Source organism: Pogoniulus pusillus, chromosome 25 (genome assembly GCF_015220805.1).
Source record: "Pogoniulus pusillus isolate bPogPus1 chromosome 25, bPogPus1.pri, whole genome shotgun sequence".
NCBI classification, from domain to species: domain Eukaryota; kingdom Metazoa; phylum Chordata; class Aves; order Piciformes; family Lybiidae; genus Pogoniulus; species Pogoniulus pusillus.
The window spans coordinates 12,942,331-12,961,375 of NC_087288.1; the positions used below are offsets into that span (position 1 = coordinate 12,942,331).

The 19,045-nt window shown below is 42.8% G+C and overlaps 1 protein-coding gene across 2 annotated transcripts in view; it reads right to left on the minus strand.

Moving 5' to 3' along the window:
* LOC135186622 (spermatogenesis-associated protein 7 homolog) overlaps positions 1–19,045 on the minus strand; it is a 101,400-nt gene that overhangs the window by 12,816 nt on the left and 69,539 nt on the right. Inside the window, exons 2-4 of one of the 2 annotated variants that reach the window (XM_064164509.1) lie at positions 11,185–11,263; positions 4,566–4,658; positions 162–209 (exon numbers count right to left, since the gene is read on the minus strand). In XM_064164509.1, the coding sequence (XP_064020579.1) occupies positions 162–209; positions 4,566–4,658; positions 11,185–11,245 (202 nt within the window). In that variant the 5' untranslated portion in view covers positions 11,246–11,263. The remainder of the gene's footprint in view (positions 1–161; positions 210–4,565; positions 4,659–11,184; positions 11,264–19,045) is intronic. The other variant, XM_064164510.1, reaches the window with a different exon arrangement.

Sequence of the window (19,045 nt, forward strand, 5' to 3'; positions counted from 1 at the left end):
GTGTAGTATGGTATAGATACTATTTTATTTACCACAGTAATGCATAGTTTGAGCACATATATGCCTCTTCAGAACACCTTCCTTGTAAAAGACAAGTATTTCCAAACCAAGCTAATGCAGCCAAGCCTGTTTTGAAAACAAAACAAAACAAAGCTACTCACATTTAACACTGGAGTGCAGACTCTTTGGTGCAGATGAATCAACAGCAGCTGTACCAACAAAAAGGAGATTCAGTCCAATGACACACCAACATCACACTAATAATCATATGAAAATGGGTAGAAATAAAACTGATCATCCTGAGGTGTTAAAGTCCCTATGGGAATCTGGTAGCAGCCCAATGAACAATGCATACCTGCAACCCACCAAATCTTATTGTTTCCCTAGTGAGGTACAACATTGTGTAACTATTTCCTGCTAATAACAGACAAAGCTGTGTACAAAACTGCCTGTGTAATTGTAGAGTCAAATAACTTCTGTTAGTAGAAATATGTGAAGAACTGATGACCTTGAGCCTAGGGACAACTTGAATCACATGCTGAGAGCATCACTTGGCAGCTTCTCCTGGCTGTACTACTCATCCTTGAAATAGAAACTTTCTGGGTAGGAGTAGACGCCAATACAAAACTAGTGCAGCCTTCACCACTAGTGAGCTTTTGAAAGATAACATAGTGAAGTTAGTTGAGTTATGCCAACTGCAATTACACCAACCGAGGACTTGCTCCCTCATCCTCATCAGGGTAAAAGCATAGGATAAGTGCCTTAGCAGTGCTGTTGTTGGCTCAGTATCAAACCCGAGTCTGAATTGTGTGGGGTTTGCCATGTTTACTTGGGTACAGAAATAAGACCCCGTACAGCTACACTTATTAACTTTAATTTTAGTTTACAATTTAGGAAAAGCTGTACTAGTTTTGCATTGGTATCTACTCCTACCCAGAAAGGTTTTATTTCAGGGATGAGTAGTGCAGCCAGGAGAAGCTGCCAAGTGATGCTCTGAGAATGAGATTCAAGTTGTCCCTAGGCTCAAGGTCATCAGTTCTTCATGTATTTCTACAAACAGAAGTTATTTGACTCTACAGTTACACAGGCAGTTGTGTACACAGGGTTGTCTGTTATTCAGTGATTTGGTTTTCGTTGTAAAAGACTGAATCAAGAAGGCTTCAAGGAACCAAGCCTTGGCACTCTGCTGCTGCACAGTCTTCATTAAGCTATATAGGAGATGGCAAGGATGTTAATGGGCCTGGAGCACAGCCCTGTGAGGAGAGGCTGAGGGAGCTGGGGTGTGCAGCCTGCAGAAGAGGAGGCTCAGGGCAGAGCTCATTGCTGTCTACAACTACCTGAAGGGAGGGTACAGCCAGGTGGGGTTGGTCTCTTCTCCCAGGCAACCAGCAACAGAACAAGGGGACACAGTCTCAAGTTGTGCCAGGGGAGGTCTAGGCTGGATGTTAGGAGGAAGTTCTTGCCAGAGAGAGTGACTAGCATTGGATTGGGCTGCCCAGGGAGGTGGTGGAGTTGCTTTCCTGGGGGGGTATTGAAGAAAAGCTTGGCTGAGGCACTGAGTGCCCTGGTCTAGTTGGTTGTCTAGGGCTGGGTGCTAGGTTGGACTGGATGATCTTGAAGGTCTCCTCAGCCTGGTTGATTCTATGTATGTTTGATTGCATATACTTGGATATGACTAACATAGATGGAGAAATAACTATTTTTGACTGTGGAGTGAAAATCAGTTGAGTAGGAGAAGTTCAGTATTCCAGTTTCATTTGCAGAAAACTGACTCTATTGCTATCAAGACACTTTTGTGATTCCTGCCAAGTACCACAGACAGCTGGAGTTTATAGAAGTCCTCCAAATGAACTTTCAGACAAGCAGGTCTAACTACTGTATGCAATGAAGCCAAATTGGTTGTATCTAAGTAGGCAGCCATGTTTTCCAAAAGAATCATAGAATCAGTCAGGGTTGGAAGGGACCACAAGGATCATCTAGTTCCAACCCCCCTGCCATGGGCAGGGACACACTACCCTCCAAAAGATTGGAGAATATTTAGAAGGATGCTGAAGAGGTCCTTCAGTCAAGCCTGATGAGATTTTTTTCAGAGGCTCAAAATCCTACCATCTCCTCCAGGGATGTACAGAACATGTTGCAAGTTAGCACTTCAGAGCGTCAAGGTATGAGCAGAGGAGAACTTTGATATCCTTCCACAAGTGTGGCTTTTACTATGTATGCAGAAGTTTAGCTCTATAGGGAAAACCTGTAGGAATGACAGAGCACTACAATAAGTAAAGTAAGTGTTTTAATATTAAAGTTTCCTTCTGTATTATATTCCAAATCTGACTTTTGAGAACTCTAACATCAGATGGTGAAACACCTGGCAATTAGAAATTTTAGCCACTGGAAATCTGGTTTAGCACCTACTGTGAGAAGCTCTTTCCAGCTTGACTTAATCCTGCTACAAACAAGTAGGATTGACACTGGGAAAAGAAAAAAGAGAGAGAGAAAAATGGAAACCTGCTTGGGAACAAAGCACTCCTATGCCAAGAGTGTCTTCTGGATATTTTCTTCTGAGCTTTAAGAATGTAGAAGACAAAAAGGCTGCAGAACATCTTTGTTTTCTTCCTTTTAATTTTTTTTTAACCTTTGCACCTTCATTTAGGCTTTCACCAGTTGAGAATAAATCAATTTCTATTATACACATTAGTCTAAGCAGTTCTTAATTAGTCTTGATTCTTCTGTATGTTGATAGGCAATGCACTAGGACACAAATTCTACAGTCACTGTTTCTGTGATATTAGCCTTGCAAAAGTTGCTTAAGTACACAGCAACAATCCAGGCTCCAGCTTCCCATGTGCATGAAACTTTGAAGTGGTGCTGACACCATGATGAAAAGATCTGCTGGATTTCAATTAGGCTAAAGCACTTGGCATTGCAAATTGATGAAAGGATTGGTCTCCTGTCAAAAAAAAATTAAAAAGGCAGCAGCAATCTCATCTACTGTGCAGCAGCTACATGTTGTGTTTAAGCTCACAGCATGTTATCAGTCAGCTGTTTGGTTAGAACAGAACTGGACGCAATATTCCAGATGCAGCCTCAGCAGGGCAGAGTAGAAGGGCAGGAGAACCTCCCATCCACTATGACCCCCAGGGCCTTTTTCCCTTCACTGCTCTCCAACAGGTTAGTCCCCAACCTATACTGGTCCCTGGGGTTGTTCTTTCCCAGGTGCTGGACTCTACACTTGCCCTTGTTGAATTTCATTCCATTCCTCCCTGCCCACCTCTCACTCTAAGTCTGGTTGAATGGTAGCACAACCCTGCGGTGTGGCAGCCACTCCACCCAGTTTGGTGTCATCAGCAAACTTGCTGACAGTGCACTCTGTGCCCTCATCCAGGAATTGATATATTCATCAATGAAGAATATACTGAACAGAACTGGTCCCAGTACTGACTCCTGAGGGACTCCACTGGTTACAGGCCTCCAACTAGGCTCTGTCCCATTGACCACAATTCTCTGACTTCTTTCCTTCAACCAGTTCACATCCAGCTCACTCCCTGATCATCCAGACCACACTGCCTCAGTTTAGCTGCAAGGATGCTTTGGCAGATAGTGTCAAATGCCTTACTGAAATCAACATCCACTGCACTACCATCATCTAGTCACCTGATTCTGTCCTCATCAAAGGCTATCATGTTGCTCAGACATGACTGCCCCTTGGTAAAACTGTGTTGGCTGCTCTTAATGAGCCTCTTGTCCTTGATAGGCCTGAGGACAGCATCAAGGATAAGTTGCTCCATTACCTTCCAGGGATGGAGGTGAGGCTGATGGGTCTAGAGTTATCTGGGTTAGAAAGCCTTTGGAGTTCAAGCACTAGAAGTCTTGCAGTAATCTAACTACTGCTGTGACCATTCATCTCTGGTTGTTTCCATCTGCACCTGAAGTGCTATGAAGTTCACACAACTTGCAACTGGTGGAGGAATTTTTTAATTCCAAATTTTCTTATTATCAGTTTGCAGCTATTTATAGGAAGAAGAATATTTGGAGATCCCTCTCAAACATGAGTGCACGCTAATGAAACTTCCCTCTAGGTTATTTAGGATCGATACTGTACCTTTCTAAACATCAAAAGCTGTAATCTCACTGTTACTCTTCAGTGGTGTCCCCTAATTAAACACCTATCTTAGTTTTCATTTTACCTTCCTTTCAGTCAGCTGCCATATACATGCAAACAGAAACCACTGTTAAAACAGTATGAGGGAATTAAATAATACTTTCCTTTCTAGCATGAACTTGTAACTTTGTGGAATGATTTGATTCTTATGCCTCTTGGCAGTTGGGATTGCTTCTCCCAAGACAAGACTACAGTTCCAATCAAGTACTCTGTGTATCTCTTCTTTTAGGGCACACTATGTTATGCCTCAATTTTAGATCTTCATACATCTGTTGTGTAAGTGAGAGGGAGAAGCAAGAAGGGGGAAGAAATTCAGCAGGCAGCCTAACACAAGGAAATCCAATGTATTCTGTAGTAGGGTTTCATCTTTAGTTATGTAGATATTGTAATCACTAAAGACTATACACACCTTTGGCAGACATCAGTTTCTTGTAATGAGCCACCATGTGATCTTGAATGATGTAGTGGTTGGAGAGCTTGCAGGAAGGTCCAGGAGAAAAAGCTGCAAGAGGGAAAAGTCTTAGTTCATTCAAGAGGACAAGTAATGTCTCAGGAAATAATGTCTTTGAAAACAGTTTAATATTTAGTCTCTCCTGCTTGCAATAAAATCATGTCAGTGTTCATTCAGTTATTTCAAAAAGTAAAGGTAACACAAAATGGCATGAAAAGTGGGAAATTACTCTCATGCTGCAGGTTTCTGAATACCTAAGAATTATGGCTTGCAATCAGTAATGGAAGAGCCCTGGATATTACAGAACTCTGGAGCATAATAGAGGACTTCCCTCTCTAGTATCTGATATGATAAAAAGCATTTACATTTTCAAAGATCTCATATTAGAGAGTAGGACAAAGTACTATAGAAAACTGCAGATCAACATCTTACCTCTTGATGGTTCCAGGCCTAACTCTAGCACTCTGTAGTGAGGAAAATGGGCTGGATGCACACAAAGACAGAAGTTGGGCCAGAAAAGAAGCCAGAACATGGACAAAGCTGGTGAGAGGCCTGGAGCACAGCACTGTGAGGCTGAGGGAGCTGGGAATGTGCAGCCTGCAGAAGAGGAGGCTCAGGGCAGACCTCATTGCTGTCGACAGCTACCTGAAGGGAGGCTGTAGCCAGGTGAGGGTCAGTCTCTTCTCCCAGGCAACCAGCAACAGCATAAGAGGACACAATCTCAAGTTGTGCCAGGGGAGGTCTAGGCTGGATGTCTTGCCAGAGAGAGTGATTGACATTGGAATGGCATTGGAATTAGGAGTATTCTTGAACTCTATCAAAAAGAATAATTCATACTTTTGCAAGAATATATTCACAACTGTAAATTGTTACACACAGGAAAAGATCTAGAGATAAATGGACAAGATATGGTCAAAGCATTTTATAAAGCAGTTAAATTTATGGATTCTGTGACTGACCATGACACTCCTTTCAATCTCTAACCTACGAGAATCCTTAGATTGGAAGTTATTTACCTGATAAAACTTCATTAGCTTAGGAAAAAAGTCAAGAAGCAGATAGGCATTTTCCCACTTTAAATTTTAATCTGGTAGTACAGCTGAGCTGGATCATTGTCTTTCAACCTGTTTCCAAATGAAACTGTTCTATCTGTTTTCCTTCTCAAACGATCAGACAGGGTTTGTAGATGGAAAATTGCTAGGAAATGATGTTTGAAAATAACTGGAACACTGGAGAGCAGAACTCTTATGTGTATTTGGCCTTCCACCCATGAACACTGCAGTAGCCCTTACACAGAGATAATTAGTCCATCCGACCTATACAGACTTTGCTTTCTGACACAACAAAGTAAGTTATTGTTTCATTGATCATGCCCCCAGAGCACAATCTCAGTTAATGACTTATTGTACTTTGAAAGAATAGGAGACACTGGCTTGAGTCTGGGAAACAAATCCCTCTAATCTTGGTTTGGCTGCTCTCTTTCTTGTCTTAATCTCTTGCCTACCAAGTGAGACAGTGCTACAAATTGGTTTTTACTGCAAAGGGCTTTGACTAAATTAATTTTACTGTGTCATCTTTTGAACAAGCACCATAAGAAAGACCTAATGCCATATTTGTTGCTTCACTTAGTATTACTTACTAATGTGCTCCTGCCAGCAACTAAAATGGCACTGGTGTGACTCTGCTTTCAACAGCCTGTCCAGGAGCAGTACCGCATTCCAGCACAACCAGCTGCAGAAAGGTGGTGTTACTTAGCTGCAGCACCATCCATACTGACTGTTCATTGAGCAAGCTGACACAGCCACAGTGCTTACACCATGACACAGATAGGTGCAGAGACACCAACAGAGGTGCAGAGACACCAACAGAAATTATGACTCTTATGTTTGCTATAAAGCACCAGAGAACCTGAGGCAAAGTTATGACAAAACTGCATTTATCTCTTGTCTCAATGGAATTTAACAGTAGTGCAGGTACCACAAAGGAACCCAATGTTTTAAGCAGGCAAATACAAACCTCACAAAATTTCTAACCACAAGTGTTTACCACATGTCCAATTTCACAGAGATACCACTCATGGAGGTCAGTACCATATCAAAGAAACCAAATAGTTACAATTAGAACTATTCTGTTTCAGAGTTTTTATGTGCTTGAGACTCTAAGTTACTGACTTCCAAAATGTTGAAAACTTTTTGTTTGTTTGTTTTCATTATTTTTGCCAGTTGTGCTGTAACTTTCTGCTGGCAAAAGGAACCGGAATGTGTTAGTTTGAAGCTAACTGGAGTATTTTAGTGAGAGAAATTAGATTATAGGCTGTGAAAAGGAAACAGTGGTGGTGCACTCATAGGCTTGCTGAGATGCATAAAAACAAGAACACAAGCATAGATAAGTGTGGGTCTCTGTCGCAGCTGGTGTCTGTGCTTTCTCCTCTAATTCTGTGTAACTAATCCTTCTGCTTTCTAACCTCCCTGGCTGATCCTCCAAACTCACCTTGCATGTAAAGTATACTCTGGGATAAGGGAGAAAGGTGGAAAGAAGGTGGAAGTGTAGTTGAGAGCCCCTCCTGGGGACTCAGGTTTCTGGGAGGGCTGTTGTGTTTCTGTATCACCTTTAACTTGTCTATTTCTGTCTATAGCTGTATATACTGTAAATGTCTGCTTGGACATTGTGCTAAGCTGCGAATATAAAGCTTCATTCCTTAACTTTCAGCTTGTCTGAGTCTAGTCTGGGTGATTTCACAAGAGTGGGGGGGGTGAGGGACTCCCAAACCCTCACATGGAACAAGCTCTTCAATAACATTCAGCACCATCCCCAACTGATGTAAAGTGGGGCAGCTCTACTGAGCTCAGGGAATGGCAATGCCCTAAATCACAGCAGTCAGAGGCTCTTGTCACTAAGAAAGTGGTATTTCAGGGAATGCCTCTCATCTTTCCCTGATTGGCACTGACAGCCTGATGTCAATATATGCAGTGAAAAAGACAGGATGATAGAAGAACAATGTGATAATCCAAACAATATCCAAGAATTAAAAAGGGATGAAAAATCCATTTATAAAAAAAAAAATTCTTCTCAAAACCAATTACTGTCCCAGATTTCAAATGCTGATAATATAGAGGGCACTGGTAGTGTAATCTATGTTTTTTCTGGAGTCTTTCACAAAATCCTGTGTCCTGAAAATGTTAAACTTTGTGCAATAAGTGTGACTTGGGTTACTCCTATGTAAGGAAAACCAAAGAATTAAAAAGAAATTCTTTGCCAGAGACTTTCTGTTGAACTTTGGCAAGTTATGTTGTTTGTTCTGTGTCTCAATCTATCTGAAAAGAGGGCCATAAAAGACTTCTCTCTTTCTCAAAGAAGATGTTTTAAGGATAAAAAGGAATAAAATGAGACTTAGTGGCTGCCCTTCTAAGTACCTCACACCCCTATGAGCTTGTTTGAGCTCACTGGAAAGTTCATACTTTTAGAAAGATTTTCTGTTGTTTTCTTTTACATCTTTGAATAAATTCATACTGAGAGAAATATCTAATATGAATCTTCCAGGAATTTTAAGTAGCCATGTTTTCAGGCTCTGTTGATGGGACAAACACATCAGGTCAAATTAAAACAGCTCTTTGGTATGCTGTAAAGATAGGCAGAGTTCTAAAGGCCACGTCTGAAGAGAATCAAACTTCTGCATTTTCTGCTGTCTACACAGATCTTAATTACCTGCAACATTGAGCTAATTGCTTTGTCCAAGTTTTCAATATTTCAGAGTTTCAACATTTTCTATGTTTGTATGCTCATGCACAGATCTAACTACAACAAGTTGCCTGCTATGGAAATCTAAAGTCTGAATGCTATTGTACTGTCAAGACTTTTACATCTTGCCTCTATAGAATCATAGAATCAACCAGGTTGGAAGAGACCTCCAAAATTATCCAATCCAGCCTAGCACTCAGCCCTAGACAGTCGACTAGACCATGGCACTAAGTGCCTCATCCACGCTTTTCTTGAACACCTCCAGGGACAGTGACTCCACCACTTCCCTGGGCAGCCCATTCCAATGCCAATCACTCTCTCTGGCAACAACTTCCTCCTAACATCCAGCCTAGACCTCCCCTGGCACAACTGGAGACTGTGTCCCCTTGTTCTGATGCTGGTTGCCTGGGAGAAGAGACCAACCCCACCTGGCTACAGCCTCCCTTCAGGGAGTTGTAGACAGCAATGAGCTCTGCCCTGAGCCTCCTCTTCTGCAGGCTGCACACCCCCAGCTCCCTCAGCCTCTCCTCACAGGGCTGTGCTCCAGGCCCCTCACCAGCTTTGTCGCCCTCTTGTGGACACCTTCCAGTATCTCAACATCTTTCTTGAATTGAGGAGCCTGGAACTGGACACAGCACTCAAAGTACACAGAACTGAAGTTCTCCAGGAAACAGAGGCCCAACAACGAGCTATAGCAAACCAAGACAACTCTTTCAACACTGACTCTCTATTTCCTACTTTGTAATGACTTTCCTAGCAATTTCTTACAGTCCTGAACGTGTAGTTGCACGATGACTAATTTACCTCGTTTCCACTCATTGAATTGCAAGAGATTACTTCTGCACATCATGTCTGGAGAATGTATCATGTCCAGAGGTATAATGTCATACCATAAATCCTGCAGTAGCACTGTTAAAGTCTGACTGATACACAATGTCAGTGCTAAAACTTGTCTTTTCCCTGTAGCTGAGAAATGAGGATATGCTTTTGAAAAACTCAGGAGGTGACTTTGCTCCTCACCAGACTGCCAGTTCAAAGCCACTAGTTCTTGCCTCTTATAGGAGCAAACACATGTTCTCAGGAACATGTCAACTAGTTTACTCTCTGAAAGACTGCAGTGCTGCTCTAGCCCAAATAGTTTATACCATTGCTAATTCTTACAAGTGGAATTGCACAACATGGAGATAAAGCTACATGTACTTCAAATCAACAAATAAAACCTGTTCAGTGATGCTTAACTGTCCAACACCTGGAAATCCCAAATTCTTATCTACCCTTGATATTACTGGCAAGTGGAAACTGTCTCTGTAACATCCTTGGCTTTGCCTTTTAGAAACTGGTAGAAGTATTTAAGCAGTGTTGCAAGGAAAGAGATATCTCATACCATAAGCAGTTCTTCACTGTTCTGGTCTGGCACCTATTTGTTATCTCTCTACTTCTTCATCTTGCATTTAGAGCCTAAATTTGAAGAGGAGAGGGACCACCTCCTTGCTCTGTGTTTGACAAGGTAGAACATTTTTCCATGGCTATAACCACAGTGCTTGCTTCAGTACAGCTAAGAAGGTAATTGATGAGGTTGAAGAGTGCTCCAGTCAGCGGCTGACAAATGTTTGGGCTCAGCTGCATAGTTATCTCAAGATGCTCTCCTTCTGGGCAAGTATTTCTGCCCTTTTCCAGCTACATGAAGCACTGGCAGGCATTGAGTTTTGGCTTCTGCTTTAAACATTTAGCAGAGGTGTCTCTGCCTCTCTTCCCTTCAGAAAATACACATGTATCACTTTACACAGGAAGCCAGTGTAACAGACTGTTGAGGTTGGAATATGATAGATGTCATCTCTCAGTTCTTTGGAGTTCCTTTGAAAATATAGGAAGAGGAAGATGGTAGGATAATACCCTGCAGGCCCTGAAATGCAGAAGTCTCTATGTACAAGGAGCACAGTATATTTTCATACTCTGTGTCCCACCCTGGGTCCTTCCCTATGTGAAAGACATTGAGGTGCTGGCGTATATCCAAAGAAGGGAAAGTAGTCTGGGGAAGGGTCTAGAGAAGAAGTTTTATGAGGAGCAACTAAGGGAACTGGAGTTCTTCAGTCTGGAGAAAAAGAGGCTGAGGGGGAGCCTTCTCACTCTCTACATCTCCACGAAAGGAGGTTGTAGCAAGGTGGATGTCAGTCTTTTCTCCCAAGTAACAGGACACAGAGCAAGAGGAAATGGTCTGAAGTTATGCCAGGGGAGATAAGGTTGGGTATGAGGAAAAAAAAATCTTCACCAAAAGGCTTGTCAAGCACTAAAATGAGCTACCCAGGGAACAGTGGAGTCACCATCCCTAGAAGGATCTACAAGATATGTAGATGTGGTGCATTGTGACATGGTTTAGTGGTGGGCTTGGCAGTGCTGGCTTAGCAGTTGGACTTGATGATCTTAAAATGATTCTATGATTCCATTAAATGCCTCTGACTGGAGCTGGACATCATCAAGGGAGGAATGACGGACAAAAAGGGACAGGGAATGGCAGCAAATGGTAGTGTTTGTGAGCGTGCAACTAAGGACTGAAATATACAGATCTGGGGAAGATAGAGTGGAACAGCCTTTCTGAGAAGAGAAGCTTCAGGTAGAATGGCTTTCTGGCAATTCTATATATGCTTTGCATATATAGACCCAGTAAGCTGCTTGCCTGAATTAAGGTGACATTTTGGTAAGAACAGATATTAGAAGCACACATCTGATTTACATTGTTTCAGTAATAAAAAATGTATCTTTAATAATCCCATAAAATTCCAGCTACTCTTCCAAAATTTGATCATATAATCCCCTCTCAAGTAGTAATCTGAATACTTACGTTTGCTTTTGAGACTCCTGTGTCCTCTGAAGGGTCCCATCATGGAGTATGGGGGCACCATTGCTCTCTGAGACCCTTGCTAAGGAAGGAAAATATATTGGTAACATGTTACAGAGGCAATAAGAAGCACAGGTATCTTTCTGCAAATGTTATGGGAACTACAGAGGAGTCATCTCCTGGCCAAAATGCTGTGCTACAACTGAGAGAGGTAGGCATGAAAAGGCTGGTGCTTCTGACTTGTATCAAGAACAGTGTGGCCAGCAGGACAAATGAGGTTATTCTTCCCCTGTACTCAGCACTGCTCAGGCCACACCTTGCTTACTGTGTCCAGTTCTGGGCTCCTCAATGCAAGAGAGATGTTGAGGTGCTGGAGCGTGCCCAGAGAAGGGCAACGAAACTGGTGAGGGGCCTGGAGCACAGCCCTGTGAGGAGAGGCTGAGGGAGCTGGGAGTGTTCAGTCTGGAAAAGAGGAGGCTCAGGGCAGAGCTCATTGCTGTCTACAACGACCTGAAGGGAGGTTGTAGCCAGGTGGGGTTGGACTTTTCTCCCAGGCAACCAGCAATAGAACAAGGGGTCACAGTCTGAAGTTGTGCCGGGGAGGTCTAGGCTGGATGTCTTGCCAGAGAGAGTGATTGGCATTGGAATGGACAGATCAGGGAGGTGGTGGAGTCATTGTCCCTGGAGGTGTTCAAGAAAAGCCTGGCTGAGGCACTTAGTGCCATGGTCTGGTTGACTGGCTAGGGCTGGGTGCTTGACACATTACTTCTGTTTGTTTTATCAATTAGTAGGGCTCTTTTGACCAGACACTCTGAGAGAAAATTCCCTCTTACAACAGCATCTACTTTCTGCAGGCTACAGAAATCACCCATGGCACTGCACAAATGTCACATATTTGGCAATCTGAAATATCACCTCTGCTAAGCATAAATCTTCACGGCAACAGCAGCAGCAGCTCAGTAAGCTACTGTGCTGCTTGCTCCCAAGGGAAGTAGTGGGGAAGAAAGCACAACATCAGAGATTTTCTAAAGATACTCTAGGAGAGGCTCACCACAAAAAGCCAGGCCCAACACAGCAAAGTAAGCAAACAAGCCCTCTCTCATTTCAGCTAAGTGGCAAGCTGCAAGAACACACATTCCAAATAAACAGAATTCTACCCATTTTATGGACAGAAGTCCCCTTGTGACAGCTGAATTAATCTCACATGACTTACAGGGTAAAGTTTACTGTGTGCCACAACAGCTCAAGGAGCCAATCCTCAAATTTAAAAGCCACTCATTTCACGGGAGTCAGGCAGGCACAGATTCATAGGAATTTCAGGAGATGCCAGTCCCTGCCTGTCCAGTGATATGGCCTTCCTAACTCCCCCTAGAATCAAGAAGTTGGCACTTTAGTATGCAAGTCTGATCATGGAGACTAAACTTCAGTCCTTATTTTTAACTTACTTTTATCTTAGTGAAATGATTTGGTTACTGTGAGGGTTTGGGTGTTACCCCCCCACACACTTTGTAAGTCACCCAGACTAGACTCAGCTGGCTCTGGAAATTGAATGAAGCTTATTATTTACAGCTTAGCTCAATATACAAGCAGATAGTTACAGGATATACAGTTATATACAGAAATATACAGGGTAAAAGGTAATACAGAAACAAAACAGCCCTCCCAGAAACCTGAGTCCCCAGGAGGGGCTCCCAACTGCCTTTTCACCTTCTCCCCCTACCTCTCTTCCTTACCCCAGTCCCAAGGAAGAATGGAGGTTTGGCCAGGGGGTTAGGAAGCCAAGTGGATTAATCAGAGAGGCTAGAGAAAGAAATGTAGCTTGGAGCTCCCCAGCAGAAGTGAGTTATCTATGTTTGGATTCTTGTTCTTGTATCTCTCAGCAAGCCTATGAGGCAAGTAGACCTCATTGTGTTTTCCTTTTCACAGCCTGTAATCTAGTTCTCACCAAAACATTCTAGCTAGCTTCAAACCAGCACAGTTACCTGCAGAAGTTCCAGCAGTAATTTCAACTATGATTTAAATTGACTTCCTCCAGTTTAGAAACTTCTTTTGGTTCAACTTAAACCCATTCCTGGTTAACATAAAGCAAGCCAGTTGTCAATGCAGCACACATATATATATCTTTTCACTTTAAACCCACACTTAAACGTCCATGCTTGTTAAGCAGACAGGACATCTAAAGAGCTCCAAAGAGCTTTGTACTCCAAAGGGTTGTCCGCCAGCAGAAGTTCCTTGTGAACTTAGATCTGTGAACTGTACAGGAAACATCTTAAAGATGATGCCAAATGTCAAAGGACATGCCAAGTGCCATTAGAACTAGAAGAAACATGCAATTTTAAAGTTGAGTTTCAAGGTAACATAATTTGTGTGAGGAACCAGTGGCCAGTAGGTTGAGGGAGGTGATTCTCCCCCACTACTCTGCTCTGGTACCCACCTGGAGTACTGCATCCAGTTCTGGAGCCTCTATTACAAGAAGGATGTGGACGTGCTGGAACGTGTGCAGAGAAGGGCCATGAAGATGCTCAGAGGGCTGGAGCAGCTCTGCTATGAGGACAGACTGAAAGAGTTGGGGCTGTTCAGGCTGGAGGAGAGCAGGCTCCCAGGTGACCTTCTTGTGGCCTTCCAGGATCTGAAAGGGGCCTACAAAAAAGCTGGGGAAGGACTTTTCAGGATATCAGGGAGTGACAGAACTAGGGGGAAGGGAGCAAAGCTGGAGATGGGTAGGTTCAGGCTGGATGTGAGGAGGAAGTTGTTGAGCATGAGAGTGGTGAGAGCCTGGAATGGGTTGCTCAGGGAGGTGGTTGAGGCCCCGTCCCTGGAGATGCTTAAGGCCAGGCTGGATGAGACTGTGGCCAGCCTGATCTAGGGTAGGGTGTCCCTGCCCATGGCAGGGGGGGTTGGATCTAGATGATCCTTGTGGTTCCTTCCAAACCTGAATGATTCTATGATTCTATGATACCTTTCTTTTCCCCCCCATACACACAGTGCAGGATAATTGTTAGCTTGAAAGGCGTTGCCGTAACTTCAGAATCCTTGCTTTTATACAGGCGTAAACAAAACCTAAATGCTTAAAGACACTATTAAATAAATGGGAGATGACTAAACATTATTGGTTTTCCTCTCTGCTCATATTTCTAATTGCCATGAATCCCTAAGTTAATAAAATCACTAAAAGGTCAGGCTTTTCTTTTTTCCCTTTGGAAAATATCCTTCTACAGTCACAACAGGATATGGACAGAGGAAGTTGCCACTCTCAAACACAACGCAACACATTGAAACATTTGTATTGTTTTTTAAAGTAGTATTTATTAAACATATTCTTGAACCATTTTTATTAAGGTTATGAAATACTAGTAGAACTTAATAACAGCTATATATATATAATGGCTATTGGCTTAAAAACAAATTTGTTTAGCAACTGCTCACTGTATATTACTATTAATAATTTTTATCCTTTAGTGTCTTTTGAAATACAAATTATGCTGGCCAAATCCTTCACTCTTGACTTTTTCTTTTTGATGTCAAACATCTATAAAAGAATAGAATCATAGAATCAACCAGGTTGGAAGAGACCTCCAAGATCATCCAGTCCAACCTATTCCCTAGCCCTATGCAGTCAACCAGACCATGGCACCAAGTGCCTTATCCAGTCTCTTCTTGATGACCTCCAGGGACGGTGACTCCACCACCTCCCTGGGCAGCCCATTCCAATGCCAATCACTCTCTGCCAACAACTTCCTCCTAACATCCAGTCTATACTTTCCACGGCACAACTGGAGACTGTGTCCTCTTGTTCTGTTGCTGCTTGCCTAGGAGAAGAGGCCACCCCCCACCTGGCTACAACCTCCCTTCAGGGAGTTGTAGACAGCAATGAGGTCACCCCTGAGCCTCCTCTTCTCCAGGCTAAACAACCCCAGCTCCCTCAGCCTCTCCTCATAGCATTTGTGTTCCAGGCCTTTCACCAGCTTTGTCACCCTTCTCTGGACATGTTCCAGCACCTCAACATCTCTCTTGAATTGAGGGGCCCAGAACTGGACACAGTATGAACAGAGCTCTTAATCATGTGCAAATTTAGACTAGAGAGTAATTCTTTATTTTCTTGTGTATGGTCCTATCATTTTAGCTCAACAGTTACTCCACTATGATTTGAAGTGGAAAAGTGTAAGTGGGAGACTGCTCCGAGTAAGATAACAATGGAGAAAGCATGTAGCAAAAATTGTAATTAACTGACCCAAATACTTTTAATTTAATATGTGCAGGCTCTTTGTAACACATCACAGAGGCACTAAACAATTGTTATTATTGAACACAGTCAGAATAACAGCAGATCTTTCAGTAGCTAGTCCTTTACATGATCACAGAATCACAGAATCAACCAGGTTGGAAGAGACCTCCAAGCTCATCCAGTCCAACCTAGCACCCAGCCCTAGCCAATCAACTACACCATAGCACTAAATGCCTCATCCAGGCTTTTTTTGAACACCTCCAGGAACTGCTACTCCACCACCTCCCTGGGCAGCCCATTCCAATGCCAATCACTCCCTCTGTCAAGAACTTCCTCCTAATATCAAGCCTGTATCTCCTCTCAGCACAACATGAGACTGTGTCCCCTTGCTCTGGTGCTGGTTGCCTTAGAACAGTTAACTCATGCAGTGATGTCATTGCTGTTGTATGAACTCTGGTAACTTTCTGAAGACTCAATCAGATCACTGTCCCAGGCTTTACATAAGTAGTCATTAACATACCCAGAGAGTTTACAATTGAAGTTTGCAAACCAGATAAGTAGGAAGCAGGGGAAAAGCCCACTGCTGTTATTTCAGAGCTTTGTTCATTGTAACAAGATAAGAGTCAGTGGCAGAGAAACAAAACTTGATTTTCTCAGTACCAGAGCAATGCCTAAACCTCAGGGCATCTAATTTCATCTTAATCTTTCTTCTCTCTTCTGAGAAAAACACTGCATAGTTTCTATAGCTGGCTTTTGTTTTTCACTCCAGGATTCCTAAAAGCTTATAGGAACAGTGTGTTTTCCCATAGAAAGCCATACAAAATTATTTCAACAACGAGCTGATAGTATAAAACTACTGTGTCCAACTTATGATGATTCATTGTGGTGGTCCAATACTACACATGGAGTCAGACTGTACCCAAGACGATGCCACTAGCAATATACTCCAGTTAACATCAAAATCAGGTGTTGAATAATGAACATTCTTTTCCAGAGCAAAGTGTCTGACAGGACTTTCTGAATCTGAAGGACATGGTCACTTAAAAGCAGTATGTTGGCAATGTTCCTTACCACAAGCTTAAGTCCTCCTAGCTCCAGACACAGACTTTGTAAAACCATACTTGAATACTGTTGTTGAATAGTCCAGGAGCTATGCAAATGCTGTTACTTTTCCCTTTCCAGAGAATTAAGACAAGCACATAGCCTTTGAAAGAATGGTGTTAACTTTTGTGAAACTTTGAATTTGAATCATAGCCAACTGAGAGAAAACAGAGCTCCTGCCTCATCTCTGCTTCAACTCAGGTACAGTAGCAGAAGCTGCTGTGTTTTGGGATAATTTCAGAAAGGGAATTTCCCAAATCTGTCTTAATTTCTAACAATCTCTGTTAAACTGTACCAGATGCAGCAGGGAGTCTATAGCACATACTCAATAGTTACCTATCTATCTACAATTTAAACCCTAATCTTTGCAGTTGTTATCTGAAAGAAAAGTCCCAGATCCAGCAAAGGCTCATTTATATTTAATGATGTGTTCTGTTGTCATGATAATCTATTCAGTATCTTTGTATTTTCTGCATTCCTATAACATCTGAATCTGTCTTCCTACACAAACCCTGCAGCAGTTATTTTAGTCTGCGCCAAACAGCTTCAGTTTCACTGGATCATCATTAAACAATTCAATCAGTAATACTTTGCTATTTTACATCAATGCTTACCAGAATCATAGAATCAACCAGGTTGGAAGAGACCTCCAAGATCATCCAGTCCAACATAGCACCCAGCCTTATCCAAACAACTAGACCATGGCACTAAGTGCCTCATCCACGCTTTTAAACACCCCCGAGGAAAGTGACTCCACCACCTCCCTGGGCAGCCCATACCAATGCCAATCACTCTCTCTGGCAACAACTTTCTCCTAACATCCAGCCTGTACTTTCCCCGGCACAACTTGAGACTGTGTCCCCTTGTTCTGTTGCTGGTTGTCTGGGAGAAGAGACCAACCCTGCCTGGCTACAGTGTCCTTTCAGGTAGTTGTAGACAGCAGTGAGTCTGCCCTGAGCCTCCTCTTCTGCAGGCTAAACAACCCCCAGCTCCCTCAGCCTCTCCTCACAGGGCTGTGCTCCAGGCCTCTCACCAGCTTAGCCACCCTTCTCTGGACATGTTCCAGTGTATCAACATCTCTCTTGATCTGAGGAGCCCAGAACTGCACACAGGACTCAAGGTGTGGCCTGACCAGTGCTGAGTACAGGGGCAGAATAACCTCCCTTGTCCTGCTGGCCACACTGTTCCTGATGCAGGCCAGGATGCCATTAGCTCTCCTGGCCACCTGGGCCCTCTGCTGGCTCATGTTCAGCTACTATCTACCAATACTCTCAGGTCCCTTTCTTCCTGGCTGCTCTCCAGCCACTCTGTCCCCAGCCTGTAGTGCTGCTTGGGGTTGTTGTGGCCAAAGTTTAGAACCTAGGCTGTGAATTTTATAGACAGAAGTTCAGGTCTTATAACAGATAGATACTGAAATGCTTCACAGGGGATTGTTTCTATTGAATATCAAATGAAGCACACCTAAACAGGTTAACACTAAAATTGCTGAACTGCAGTTAAAGAGAGATGAGCTTTTACATTTTAGCTAATAATAATGCACAGACACAACCTGACATTGCTAATGGCATTCACAGAAGGTGTAAGACGGACTCTTCCTGAATATTTTGAATGATGTATAATGAAACAGATTTAAGCATACAGCTGGGCAGTTGGTGCTGTGAGAGGGTCATTCTCCAAAAAACAAGAGGTTTGGTTCTGTAGCTTTGTACTTGCCTACAGTAAGCAGCAGAGCAGCATCAGCTCCCAGATTTCCAGGCCTTTGTGTGTTGCACAATTTGGCTCTCAGTACAAAAGTTGTACTCAGTACAAGTGTAATTTTTAAGAAGGTTTCAACATCAGTCTTGTATCCTGTATTATTATTCACTAGTGATAGAATACTCTGGTTTATGTTCTCATCTTTAAGGATTTGTCACTGCATGCTATAATGGGTTAAAAATTAGCCATATATTAAGCAGTTCCCATTGATAAGAATGTGGAAAGTTTAGCATAGTTCTGAAACAGAAACAGCTCTGATCATATGTACTGAGCAATGGAATTTATGCTTGAAAATATTCTCAGGGGGTTTCTATTGATAAAGTCTGAGTTTAAAAGAGTGACCATTCACAGGAATACAGAACTACAGATCCAGATGGTATTTAGGGCTCAGAGCTGATTATGATATATACATTACTTCACTTTGAGGGTGGCAGCGCACTAGAATGAGCTGCCCAGACAGGTTGTGGAGCTTCTGTCTCTGGAGGCATTAAAAACCCACCTGGATGCGTTCCTGTGTGATTTACTCTAAAGGATCCTGTTCCAGCAGGGAGGCTGGACTAGAAGATCTTTGGAGGTTCCTTCCAAGCACTACCATTCTGTTATTTTGTGGTTATTTGTCAGTATGCTGAGATCCACATTAATGTCCTAGTGTTCCAGAATCAATCTAGGTCCATATTTGAATACCTGCAGCAGATTGCATCCTTCATCAAGCATCAGATATGAAGTAGCATATGCATGTTTCATCCGAAATGTTACAACAAACCCAGCTTGATTGTGTCTTAT